Source organism: Poecilia reticulata, linkage group LG11, assembly GCF_000633615.1.
Source record: "Poecilia reticulata strain Guanapo linkage group LG11, Guppy_female_1.0+MT, whole genome shotgun sequence".
Classification (NCBI taxonomy): Eukaryota; Metazoa; Chordata; class Actinopteri; order Cyprinodontiformes; family Poeciliidae; genus Poecilia; species Poecilia reticulata.
In genome coordinates, this window is record NC_024341.1 from 2,793,110 (window position 1) to 2,807,449 (window position 14,340).

The 14,340-nt window shown below is 38.2% G+C and overlaps 1 protein-coding gene across 2 annotated transcripts in view; it reads right to left on the minus strand.

The window, feature by feature from the left end:
• Nucleotides 1-5,135: 5,135 nt before the first annotated feature.
• Nucleotides 5,136-14,340, minus strand: part of oprd1a (opioid receptor, delta 1a) — a 12,634-nt gene continuing 3,429 nt past the window's right edge. For both annotated transcript variants that reach the window (XM_008421328.2, XM_017307667.1), the window contains 2 exons: nt 10,384-10,739; nt 5,136-9,290 (listed from right to left, as the gene is read on the minus strand). In XM_008421328.2, coding sequence (XP_008419550.1) covers nt 8,761-9,290; nt 10,384-10,739 — 886 coding nt within the window. In that variant the 3' untranslated portion in view covers nt 5,136-8,760. The remainder of the gene's footprint in view (nt 9,291-10,383; nt 10,740-14,340) is intronic.

Consider the following 14,340-nt stretch of genomic DNA (forward strand, 5'->3'; position numbering starts at 1 on the left):
ATAACAATTTTAGTAGCGCAGAATACATTAAGCCCTTTAAGTGCCCCGTTTTAGTTGTTTTCTGTTTAATTTATATTTTATTTTCTGTCTGTTACCTCTGCTTGTTTATTTTTTAGTTATCTACTTTGTATCCATGTACGTATGGAATTAATTGCTAGATTTTTGTTTGTATGTGTCTTGTTCTATTTTTGGTTCTTGTCATTTATTAGTTTATGTTTATTCTACAAAGTACTGTCTAAAGTATGACTTGAATGTCTATGTATGATGCTCATTGTTTTGTTAAAAATCAGAAATAAATAAATAAATATCTGAAAAAAAAAAAATAAATAAAAAAAAATAAAAAAAAATAAATAAATAAATAAAGGCCACTAGAGCCAAAAAACCTTAAAAAAAAACAAAAGGTTTATGTCAGTCTGCCTTTCCCCCATCGATACGTTTCCCGACTGCCCTGCACCTTCGGGGGTTAAAAAAACAAAACAAAAAATAAAAAATGATGCTCACATTGCGCAAAACTCTGAAACAGGAGAAGCGGGACATAAAACGGAGCGACGAACTAGATGTGAATTATGGCATAAAAACAGAGAATCCGACGCTGAACAGTGAAAAATCAACACATGATGTGAAACATAATGATTAGGCGGCGCAGCAGGTGATGAGTGAAAATTACTGATGGTCAATAAACGATAAAATAAATCTAGCAACAGGAAAGAAACTAAAGTGGACATAGCAATAAACCAAGAGAGGATAATGCTAATCAAAAGAAACTAAATGGAAATGAATGAAGAACAAAATGCAAGAATAAACTAAGAAACTAAAGTAAATACAGAGGAATAAACTGGTAAACTGGTACAAGCATAAAAATCAAAACATCTACAATAGTGATAGTAATATTAATAATAAAATAATGGTCAGTGCAAAGTAGCCTACAAATTTTTTGGTGGGGGGCGGTGAGGGACCTGGATAAAGGCTGGGGGGGCGCTGGCCCAAAAAAGGTTGAGAAACACTGGCTTAAACTAATTATCTTCTAGAAATGTCCTTCTAAGAAATATGCTCATCTTTTAAAGACTTGTAAGACTTTTAAAGATTTGTAAGACTCACAGTTTAGCTAATAGCAAAGTTTCTGTTGTCTTCACAAGCTAAAGTTAGCATTTTAGCATCTCAAAGCTGTTTCACTTATTTAATTGTTCATTTGAATCAGCTGCTAACTTCACTATCAGTTTTGTTGACTCATATGTTTGGCAGTAACACATCCCTCTCTGAGTTTATTTTGTGTTTTTTGGATGTATTGCATAGTGCAGGTCTTATGCTACCTAAGTTGCCTAATGATGCTACTTTAGATGCTATAACTGTGGTGTAGCTATATAAGTAACCTCTTTGTTTCATCAATTCATAATCTCATCTAAAAACTTAGAAATAGAAAACCATTCATATCTTTATTTGAATTCAGCTTTGGGACATATTTTAAAAGGACTTGAAGAGGCTTTAGGAATACCAATAGTACCTATTATTGAAAGTATCATACACACTGATCATTACGGTATTTTGGAATTGCAGAGGAGGCACCAAGTCTTTATCTTTCCTGGTAACCTAAGTGGCTTCTGGCAGCTACAGGGACACGGCAGTTAGTTGTGCTGGTACCATTGATTTTTGAAACTATTTTAAAACAGAAACTAAAAGCAGTCCACTCTAAATCAGTAAAACGATCATTTGGGTGTTTCTTGAGGTGGTGGAGAAAGAGTCACACAGGTGAATATCAATTCACTAGTTGACTCTGAAAACGAGGAAGAGGAAAGCACACAGGAAAATCTAAAGACAGTAGATCAAGTTCCAAGAGAACTTGATCTACTGTCAAGGCAGAAAGGATTTATGAATTCACCAGCAAATGTATTTCTTTAGACCAGTGGTCCCCAATCCCCAGTCCGTGGACCGGTACCGGTCCGTGGACCAATTGGTACCGGGCCGCGCAAGAAATAATGAAATATTTCCGTTTTATGTATTATTTGAGTCTGGAGAATCTTTTATTTTTAAAATCTTTTAACCGGATTCTCTCGGTTACTTGCGTGCCAACACTGAGCCCACAAGCAGCAAAATGAGTAAGAAACAGATCAGATGTCTTTGGAAAGCAGTGGTGGGAAGTAACGAAGTACAAGTACTTCGTTACTGTACTTAAGTACAATTTCCGTGTATCTGTACTTTACTTAAGTAGATTTAATAATGGATACTTTCTACTTTTAYTCCACTACATTTTACAGTAAGTATCTGTACTTTCTACTTCACTACATTTCTACAAAACTGTCGCGTTACTCGTTACATCCAAGTCTCGTTGCTCTTTTTTTCCGTTAAAATGTGAAGTTGAGGGACTTAAGGTGGCGCCGTAAAATCCGAGCAATAACGTGACTTAGTGTCTGTTGTCACCCATCGGCTCCACCTTTACTCGCTGCGGAGCTCCAGACATGCGCAGTGGTTTCCTCTGAGCGGAAGGAGATGTCTGTCTAATGTCAGTAATATAATAGCTGCATAAATCATAAGATATGGCGACATGTAAAATCAGCAGCGCTTCGCTTTCACAGACGGTGGGACTTCGTCCAACTTTTAGCGTTACGTGGAAGGAAAGCTTAAAGAAAGGTAAGATCTGTGGACGTGATGCTAGCAAAGCATCACGTCCACAGAGACACATGTTGCATCTGCGATGAAAAAAAGTTGTCACTCATGCGCTGAATTATTGTGTGTTGACTGAGGTGTGGCATATATGGGACAACGCTGTGACCAAAGTCTGCAGTGATCTGACATTCAGGAACGATCCGATTCTTCTGGACGGATCTTTACTAAGTCCTAAGGACTGAAGCCTCACTGAGAGCCGTTCTTTGTTCTTGTGTACACTGCAGTAGATATATACTGCGGTAGATATGTATATATGTATATATATATATATATTATACACATACACACATTTATTTAATCGCTGTATAAGTAAAAGTTGAACGTATGAACACAGAGCATGCTCATTGCTCATTGATTGATTTCGTCTCCTGTCATGGTGGCAAACATCGCAGTGGGAGGATGAAAACAGTCACGATGCTCATTCTGCTTAGTTACTTGTTGCGCCGTTGGACAGTATTCATAGTTGAACGTTATTTACCGTTAATTGCGATGTTTCAGTTGTGGTTTCTGACATATGCAATATGGGCAACCGCCCAGGGCGTTATTTTTCTAGGGATGGCAGGAGACCTCTGCGGATTGTAGCACAGCGATGAAAGCAAAACAGAATGAAGTGAGTTTTAATTGATACTGGTTAAATATATTTYAGCTCTAAGTATTTAATATCTAGGTGTTTTTATGGGAATGTGGATCTTTCAGATCAATCTGARAACCAATTTTGATAGGTAAACTTAATGTTATTGTGTCATTTAGCACGGGGCGCTGGTCTTGGTCTCGAGTTCGGTGGTCTTGACTACAACTCTGCTACATGGCTCCTTGGTTGCCTCCCCTCACCTTCTTTCCATCCCCTTTCAGTTAGATTTCTTTCTAAATAAATGTGACTAATGAAGTTCATGCTGTTAGGACAGGAGACAAAATGTTTCCATCCCTGAAATTATGATTCATAGAATCACATATCTAAGTCTAAACTGTTACAGAGAATAAACACAATAAGAACATGTTTAATCTGTGGTAGTGTTCATTAAAATGGCACATTTCTGATGTATTAAAACTAAATATGATCGGTTCACTTAATGATATTAGTGATTAGGTAATCCATTCAGCGAGTACTTTTACTTTTAATACTTAAGTATTTTTAAAAGCCAGGACTTTTTTACTTTTACTTAAGTAAAATGTTAATGTGGTACTTTGACTTTTACTTGAGTACATCTTTGACTGTGTATTTGTACTTTTACTTAAGTACATTTTTTGAGTACTTTCTCCACCACTGTTGGAAAGTTTCTTTGCAAAGGGGAAAAGACCCAGAGAAGAGACAGGAGAATGGATTCATCCCGGACCGGTAGGTCAGTCCCACATTACAAGCCGATCTGCGTAACATGCGGCGACCGGCTKCTAATGAGGCAATGAAGCTTCAAGCTGCTTTGCCACGTAGAGACCAAGCAGGCTGTGGATATAAGCAACACTTCGGGTGTTATTTTCTCCCATCACTCCCAGATCGGACACTCGTTACAGAGAAACAAGCTCAGGGCTCCCGTTTGTCATTATCGTGAGTTAAAATTTTCATGAAAGTAAAATGTTCGTTTTTGTGGCGCATCTGTATCTTATTTTGAAGGGATATGTAAACGTTACCATAGTGACCAGAGTCAGAGTGTTTGGGCAGTGGTCGAGAGGAGATGAGTAGAGCTTGTGAGTCTTAAGTCTGGTTTAGACAGCAAGATTTAAGAATTGTCRGCCGATTCTCCAAACCTCTGTGACCACAGAGCTGATAAAAGTACAACAGGTTCGATAGGTTCGTGTCTCCAGCCACACGGCAGGAACAACAAACAACACGAACCGATTCCAGTCACAAACATCCCGATTCCAAAAGAAAATCCACAAAACTCCCAACATAGCACACGGGAATTTAGAATAACCAAACACGGATGACGATGTAGAAGCAATAGTGATAGTTTGCAGAGTCATTTTAAGAGATAAAAGACGTAACAAAAAGAAAAGGCAATAAATAAAAGACAACGGGAGCAGCCGCTCTATTTGCTGCACTATGATTTGGAGGTGACTGTGTTTTTTCATAGTTAACATTTTTAACTGAATAAACATAAACATATATAATAAGGACCTTTACATATAATAATAAACATTTCCACATATCTCCGATATCCACCGGACTCAGTTGCGCGATATGTCGATATGTCAGCTGTTTGGGATTCCCCTCTGTTCTTACGTCACTGCGCTTTCTGATTGGCTACCTGTCACATTCAGCAGGTTGTATTCTCGTTCCCAGTCAGGGAAAAACCCCACAGGCTGCGATAAAAAGTCCAAAACAACCCAAATTGGGTATATTCAGGATTTAGCGGGAACACCAACACCGCCTTATCTGACGGTTCGCCCCCCAGAAAACAGAGGAGCATTGTTTTCTACATCTAGCTGAAGTGGTTCTGATACTAAAGACATAATAAATAATTTATTCTTATTTTTTTTAATTTAACTTTATTTTCCAGCATAGAAATCCACTGGCATTATTCATCTTTTTTTCCAGGACGTCCTGGTCAGGATAAAGCCAGATGATAACAGGCCATTACAACTACAACATAACACCAACAATGTCATCAAGCTAAGTTATTTACAGCAACAAAGTATCAAGCAATAAAACAAAAAATGACAATTTTAACAACATATAAATTTTAAAAAATACAGCACTGAAGCTTTACATAAACAAGATATGAGTGAAATATCCGATTTTGTCTAAAACTAGAAGAAAAAGAGGAGCTGCAAATTTTTCCATCTTGATGAGTCAAAATAGGACAAACTTATCCTTCCTGACACAGAGGCCACCTTAAACCACAGCTAACTACAAGTCGAGTTAGTACAGCACATTTCAGAACCAGGCAGGTCAAAGTGCTTTACATCATAAAATATAACACAGTAAACAATTATGAAACAAACAGTAAGCATTACATTTTGTCAAATCCCATCATCAAGAAAATATACATCAAACATACTGATTAGTGTTCCAGTTATTAACCAAAGACAAACAGATGGACTGTGTTTTGGAGTTCAGTGAACTTGGAGTAGATAAATGTTGGCAATTATCCTAAACTTGCTTTGTATTTGAAAATACATCAGAACTTTATTCTATGAATACAGAGTGAGGAATGAGGTAAGTGAGTCCATACACCAACTTAGGTGGCAAGATAAGAAACAGTGGTGTGTCAGCTTTCAGTAGGCGGGTCAATCACAAAGATCGATAATATCAATATCAAGTCGTGTCTGTATTGGATTGATACGAGCGTCTTAGTTTCAGATTCCCTCTTGAATTTTTTTTTTTATTTTGTGTTGTGGTCTCTTTATCTAAAAAAAATGTGATTTGCTTTCTAATTATCTTTTTTTTTTTGCGTTTTAAAGAATGTTTCAAGAAATATTCTTGAAACATTCTTTCAAGAAAGAATGAAAACATTCTTTCTTGAAAACATGTTTTGCTCAAACATGTTTTCTCCTATGTTTGAGCAAAACATAGGAGAAACGTCTGGTACCTAAGTTGTGAAAAGTTTGATGCATTATCAAAAGTAAATCAAAAAATATTGATATCAGGATTGGTATTGGCCCTGTATTTACCTGGTACTGGATTGATTCTACAATATTTAGTTTTCAGATATACCCGTTCTTTCTGTGGTGCAGGGTTATGTGGTTTAACAGAAGGAGCAGTTACTGGCTAAAAGAACAGTGTGAGTTTAATTACCTCTGGCCAACTGGATGGAGAGAATGGCAACAAGAGTCAGAGATGAAGGAAAGGTTTCTATTAGCTGCGGTTCCATTACAAATGTGAGAAAAACTTTTTCAATTTTCCGCTAATGTCAAAAAAATACAATTCCACAATTGCATTGTTTCCATTAATTAAGAATCCATGAATATCCCATGTAAATAAGTCATTAATAAAACATGTCTTCTTCATGATTTGTGCCAGTGGCAACATCAAGTTGTTGATCATGTGACTCGTGTTTCCATTGCACTTTTGATAAAGCCAGAAAAATCACCTCACCCTAACACCAACTTTTTTATGGAAAAACAACGGGGTTTTTCCAAATTGGTACGCTCCCATTAAGCAAATTCATTTTCAAAATGTCAAATTGCGCAATTATATGGTTAATAGAAACGCAGCTACTGCTGAGATTTATGTATTAGAAAGACAGCTTAGGTTGGAAAGCCAGGGAGGCTAAGATGGTTAGGAGAGGACGGATACGGACATATGATTTAGAATTTGGAGCTAAGCTACAGGCGGAGAAGAGGAAGGTCACAGAGAAAACAAGGCTCATGAATGTAGTGAATAACAACATTGAGGACAGAGTGAAATGAATGCAAATGATTCAGTCTAGTGATCCCTTCAGGAAGCATCCAAAAGAAGAAGAAACTGCATCATGTTTGGCACCGTTAGCCTAAAAAAATATCTGCTGGAAACTGAATATCTGTATCCATGATGTAGAGAACATTACATTCTATCCTGAAGATATTTGAATTTGTAAAGGTTATGTGCTCTGAGAGACATTCACTCACCCAACAAAGGCAGCAATGGTCATAGAATGAACAGCTATACACACTACATCACACAATACAGTAACACAAGGAAACAAATCACATGCTGTACATTTACATCTCATGTTGTTTACAGAGCATGTATTATTTATTGTCTCCATCTTGGAGCCAGTGAGAAAGTCCAACACAGTTTCTTAGGCCGTTTTTACACATGAAGTATTTTCACTTGGATTCTCGTATTTTTCTGCGTGAAATAAACAAACAGCAGCAAAACCTTAATATTCAAAGCAGAACCGATCACAAAGCACCTCAGCATTTCTCTTAAAGTAACTTAAGATTAAATTGTTTTAATGCAAAAGTTTACCTCATTTACAATGTGGTAATGGTTCCACCTTTTCTTAAGTTAATTACAGACCCTGCAATTAACTCCATTAAAAATAATTTTATTGAATCCCACACTAGTTTTAATGCAACACAAAGTGAAAATGGTGAAAAGTGAAAGTAGTGTTAATAGTTTTGAAAAGCTACATACTAGTTCAGATGTGCTTAATGTCTCTCAAACACCTCTCTCTGTTGTCATAATTTCAACTCTGAACTTGCAGGAAAACCCACGTTTGAGTTGGATTTGATTTCTTTTACAAACGGTCGTGTAAAGCATGTCCGCTCAGCTGAAGTCATCATCCGTCACCTCCGTCTCTGTTTCCAGGACTGCTGGCTCCGGTCTGATTCCTGTTGGTTGAGGAAGCTTAATTTCCCAGAGTAAGTCATTGCTTCAGAGAGCACCGCAAACTTTTCACAAGTGTTCAACAGAGCGAGACAGATGCCAGAGTTTCTTTTTCTAATTATTGTCATGGAGTAAAATTGAACAGAATGTCACTGGCGGCCTCTGAAGTATTAGTCTTCAGGCATTAAGCCGTCGTCATGGTTGAGGCAGCCAGAGGTGGTCTCCAGTGGACAGCTGAGTACCAACAAATGTTGATCCCAAAGTAGGCCTACAGACACCCAGACACAGACGTTTTGTGATATGTATCCTTCCATCTAATTTGAAATTGATTGTACTTCTAAATATTAACAAGAAACACTTTAAAATACTCTAATCACTCATTCTAGTGCAGCACAGTTCGTTGTGGCCTCCTTTTGATCAAATCTGTTCAAGGGGAGGACTCTTCCACCGAGCCGTCGTTGGTTTGGTGTGTCATATATTTCTCACATTGTGAGAACACTGAAGCTGTTTTTTGCTGATGTGGGTGTTTCACCTGCCAACGCAATCACTGAAATCCTTCAAAGTGTACCAGCTGCTGCTGTTTTCTTCAACTCTTCTACCATCTCACTCTGAGCTGAAAACTAAGAGCATTCTGTTTCATGATCTTGACGTAGGATGATGGGCTTTGGACAATCTGTCAAAGTCAGACACTGTTTTTGACAGTGCGCTCAGAGATTCCAGCTTATTTTACCCCAGTACTTTACCTTCACTGGGCATCAAAACTCTGTGGTGGAGATCAGGGTGTCCTGTGACCGTGGATCTTGATGGATTGTGCTCATGTTGGAGTTAAGCGGGACCCTCTCCTTGGCTAGTCATGCAGGCTTCCTTCCTGCCTCGGTCGGAGCACAGACAGACACCGGCTCCCGGGTGGTGTTGCGGGCGCTGGTCACACTGTTCTGCTCCATGCGGGTCCGACAGGGCAGGCAGAAATCCCTGAAGCATCGCTTGAAATTTTCATCCAAAAAGGCATAGAGGACAGGATTGAGACTGCTGTTGGTGTAGCCCAAGGCGATGGACAAGTGCCAGCTGGCTATGACAAAAGGATTCCTGGTGTCGATCTCCACCATCGTCCTCACGATGATAAAGATCTGGATGGGGGTCCAGCAGATGATGAAGGCCGCCACCACAACCAGGACCATGCGGGTGATTCGCCGCATGTTGCGGTCTTTCTCCTTGGAGCCCGAAAGCAGACGGACGCTCCTCAGACGCAGGATCATCAGGCCGTAGCAAACAGTGATGACCATCACAGGGACCACAAAGGCGAAGATGAAAACACAGATCTTAGTCACGGTGTCCCAGTACCAGTCAGGGTCAGGAAATTTCAACATGCATGTAATGTTACCTGAAAGAAAACAGGGGGAAAAAAACAATTTGATGGACTTGAAGTTCAGCTAAAGGATTACAAGCGTTATCATCTCCAGTAGGCTCCAAAAGTGCAAAACTAACACTAGGGGTGTCTCGATACGACTTTTTCACTAACAATACAATGCTGAGATTTGAGTATCGGCCGATACCGATATTGACCTGATACCGTATCAGCATGAATCATACATACTGTTATTTCTTATTTTATAGTGTGGAATGTTAGAAAAGGCTTGGTCATGTGATATTGCTCTTAATAACTGTTAACAGCAATAGGTATGAGAACGACTGAGCCGTTTATTATTAACCACTGGGTCTACCATTCAAACACTGTCATATATGTCATATAAGGAATGCTGTTCTTCAGCATTCCTAAATGCTTATATCACATATTTTAAATGCAAGATATAATTTGATTGTGGTTCATTTTTTGGCTGATCCCAGACTGATATTAGTATTGGACCGGCGCACCACTGAGTAATACTGCTGCAGGTTATTTTCATAATGCCAACTGAGAACAATAGTTGTCTCAAATCATTTCATATGACAGTTGTTTCCAATTTTATGTTATCATCCTCAGTCCAATTTGATCCACTGCAGTCAGAATCAGCTACAGCAGTTCGTTTCACACTGCACTGTGTCAAACAAACTAAACCCTTAAAAAAATGTTACTCCTGTGGTGGCACTGCACCAAGAACTACTGAAAATGTCTGAAGAAGAAGATATGAGCACGACTTCCTTCTTCATGAAACATAAACAAGAAAGGAGTGGGGTCAGATTTTGATCTTTTGCCTTTTTAGTTTGCATCAGAGTTTGATTGTGGAGTCACACCTCCCCCAACGTTTGTTTGCCTAGAACCTGACATTCTAGGCAAATAAACTGAAGTTTGACTGAACAGAGTTGGTGTGAATGCAGCCCTAAATATATTTATTAGTACCACTATTCACATCAGCTTAAGTACCTCCAGTGCAAATAATACCAGAAAATAAATTACCCTTAAAAATAATAATAACTAAGTCTTCAAGAAACCTAAAATGTCATAAACCTCATAGTGAATGAGATTGTTTCCTTACCAGCCTCTGTCACTCTGGTCACAGCCATAACCATAATCGGCACCCCAATCGCGGACGACAGGACCCATATCAAGACGTTGATCATCTTGGCCTTGACCGGTGTCCGAAAGCCCAATGCCTTGACGGGATGGCACACAGCGATGTAGCGGTCCACACTCATCATAGTGAGGGTGAAGATACTGGTGAACATGTTGTAGTAGTCAATGGCGATGATGAGCTTGCACAGAGCCTGTCCAAAGGGCCAGGTGTTCATGAGGTACTTTGCGCTCTGGAAAGGCAGCGTGCTGGTGGCCAGGGCATCGGCCAGGGCCAGGTTAAAGATGTAGATGTTTGTGGCTGTCTTCATCTTGGTGTATCTGGTTGGAACAAAAATCCATATAAGACAAGTAGAAGAGTTAAAAATCAAGCAGCAACATTTGGAATAGTTGGTAATGGAGTGTAGGATAAACATTGAGGGACAGTTTGGGAGGATCAATCACTGCATCTTTTGATGTGTTTAAAATTCTAAATATATTTATCCTCTGTGCTCACCTCTTTTATTTGTCAAAAAATTTACAAGTAATCAGAAATGGAGAGCTTTTTTAGGTGCAAAATATTTTGATTTTGAGCTTTAAAAAACAGGTTTAGACAAACACACTGCCATCTGAACGAAGAGACAGTAGGAATAGTCAAATCAAATTTAGGAAAGGTCACACCGATTCTCTGGGTTTTCTCAAGTTTTCACACTGAAATTTCAGTAACGTGGAATGACACTTTATGAATTATGCAATAATATCAACTTACTAGAAATAATACAAATTCAGCACTGTTTATTCAGAAGCTTACCTGTTTAAAAGTATTCATTTAGCACCTGAAGTTAAGCTTGTTCCGCCTGGGAAAAGGATTAAATGTGTCAAGACCTTTTTATTACTGAGCTGTGATTTAAGAACAAGCATCTTGTGTTGTGCAAATTTGATATTTTTGAAAATGTATTTGCTTAATAGAAACTTTGAAAAAAATTTTTGAAAAAACTCTCAATTGTCAATCAAATGTTTTGCTGCTAGGATGAGGTGGTTTTTCTGCTGAATTGAATTTTGTTTATTTCACAAAACTGTAAAGGAAGGACTTGTTTCACATCACACGAGTCACATGATCACTGCCACTGCTGCAAAGAAGACAACAGGAAGTAGCCAGAGGGTGATAATTTAATGACTTCATTGTGTGAACAAACTTATTCACATGAGCTACTGTTTGGTTTTCAGAACTCAGTCGTCCCTGTTGACCTTCCTCTGGTCTCTGGACACAGTGAATCAGTTTGTCACACTCATCTACTGTTGAGGGTTTTTTTTCCAACAGGTTGATCTATTCTTGTGGGCTTCACTGCAGACTTATCCCTCCTTGATCTGATTCAACACCTCTAAATTTCCAGAGTCTTTTCAAGATTTCCTTGAAAAGGACCTTTTGCCTTGTCCTCATAAAAGTACCTCTGCTGTTCTTAGGTCATCTCCTTTCCTTACTGTGGATGCCCACTGAATTGACTTCAAATGGAGGCCACTTAATTCTAAACTTCATGAGCAATCAACTTCATTTTCTTCTTACAAGTGTGGTATCAGGAATGTGGAGGACAGAACATCTCCAAGGAGTTTTGTGCTGCAGACTTAACCTGCATTTAGAGCAGACCATCCCCAGAGATGTCAGTGTGAGCCTTTCCACAAGCAATCAGACCAAGGGCTCTCAACAGCGCCACCGCCCAAAGCCCAATCCACACTGACGTGAGGATCCATGCAGATCTGCTATAAATAGTGCTTGTACGCATTTTAGTGTTTTGAAACGGGCATCTGAGCGAAAGCCAGAATCCAAAATTCATGAGGCTTCGCTTATTTACATGCAGTCTGGGGAAAACAACTTACAAATGAATGTTTTTTTTGTTTTTTTTTTTATAAAAAAAGCTTCTGATTTGAATCAGCTCAGATTAAAATGTCCCTCACATCTAATGGTTTATTCTTCTAAATCTTTTCCATTCTGTGTGTTTTTCTGAGCGAACCACTCCAGACGTCTGCAGCCGTTGTGTTTACCTGTAGAAATGTTCATATTTCTTATCTCAGTAGCTTCGAGTTGGATTTTAGTGGAGCCATACATTGTCAGAGGTGATTTAACAGACTGCTTGTTGCACAAATATCAGATCTCTTATCTGCAGCGGTTACATAACCTCGCTGATGCGTTAGGCAAATAAGACATTTGTCTATAATGAATATCAAATGCTTAATGGGATAGTTTAGAAATTTTGCACCAAGGTTCAGTTAGACGCTTTTAAGCAGAAAATATATTCCCAGCTGGTTGATAATTGGTGTTTTAACACTAATACATATTAGAAGGACAAAGTTACTGAAGCACCAATTAATCTGGGAGTAAAGTCACACCTGACTGCATGAGAAAAGCAGTGGCATTTAGTAATTATTTAACTAACCAGCTAATTGCTATTCATTCAAACTCTTACAACGCATGTTCACAAATACAGCATTATGCACCAGACCAAGGTAAAAACTCTCAAAGGTGCTAACAAATAGTTCCTGCAATTCTCACCAGGTTGTATAAAAATGGCAGCAATATTGGATCCGGGGTTTGTTTTTGTTTGTTAAAAACAAAAACGTGGGAACATAAAAAAAAATCTTACCTACAAATAAAAATAAAAGTAAAAATGATGTGGAAAAATAACATCTGCCTGCTCAGAAGCCAACAGCAGCCATTGTATTTTTGGCTCCCATTTTTACTTTGACAACCTCATTTTACTTAATTAGTTCATCTGTCTATGCCTATTTAATGTTGGGTTCTGTTTCACAGGATAAACTTGACAACTTCCACCTTTGCTCAGCAGAAAAAAATCTACCTCTTGTGCAAAGCTAGTCCATGAAACGTTTCTTGGGGAAGAAAGAGTTGCTGTGCTTTGCAATGACAGGAACTCTGAGCACTTTGTGACTTTGTCCTCTTCTAGTGTCTCGCTTTAAACTGTCATTATGAACAAAATAATAATCCAATATCTCAAACCAGCAGCCAATCAGTTAACTGAACATCTCTGCATTCTTTTCATGCTTTTGTTTGTTTTGCTCATTACTTCTTCTACTTTTTTCCACTCTGTTTTGATTTTCTGTAAGGCTCTTTGTGTTGCTTTCATTGTGTAAAGTCGAACTAAAGGCTAATGGATTAATTCACTAATAAGTCCTCTCATGTGATTTTCATGTGAAATTCATTGGATTTGTTTTTTCCTGTAAAGTAATTCTGTGATCTGCAGCGGCTCTTAGAGAAGAGAGCTTTCACTGCACGGACAGAACGGCTGGACGACTGGGATCCTGTCGGGTAGAAAGACCCGGTGGAGAGGAAAACCACTTCAATGTGACTGGAATGATGTTTTTCCTTTCTTTCTTTATACTGAAGAAAATTCAGGCACAAGGTTTCATTTGAACTATTTCTGCCTTTACTTTATAACAAACCTTCACCCTTCTCTTCTGTATCAGCTAATTATTAAATATTCCTTGTGACTCATATTTCTTCAGGCATCATTAATATACATTTTTATGACAGTACTTTTGCACTGTGTAGCAGACTGATTGATGATAATTATAACGTGGCAGCATGCATTGCACCAGTCGTCATAAATTTACATAAAATGTCTTTTTTTGTCCAGTAAAGGAGTCAAACTGGAAACAGTTTTGAGAATTTAATCAGTATTCCAGAACAGTTGTCAAATAAATATTGTGTAGACTGACCAGTTATTACAGATTTAAATATTAAAAAGGTTTAGGTTTTTTCTTGGTTTAATTTTTCCTAATAGAACTTTTTTTTGCTAAAGGGCTTCAAAAAATGAATAAAAAAAAACTAAATTTGTGCAATTGTGGTTTCTCATCAAGTCTTTCTGACTCAAAAATTAAGTTTCTTTTATTTCTACTTTGAACAGCCCATCAAAAAAAGGATTATTTTCAA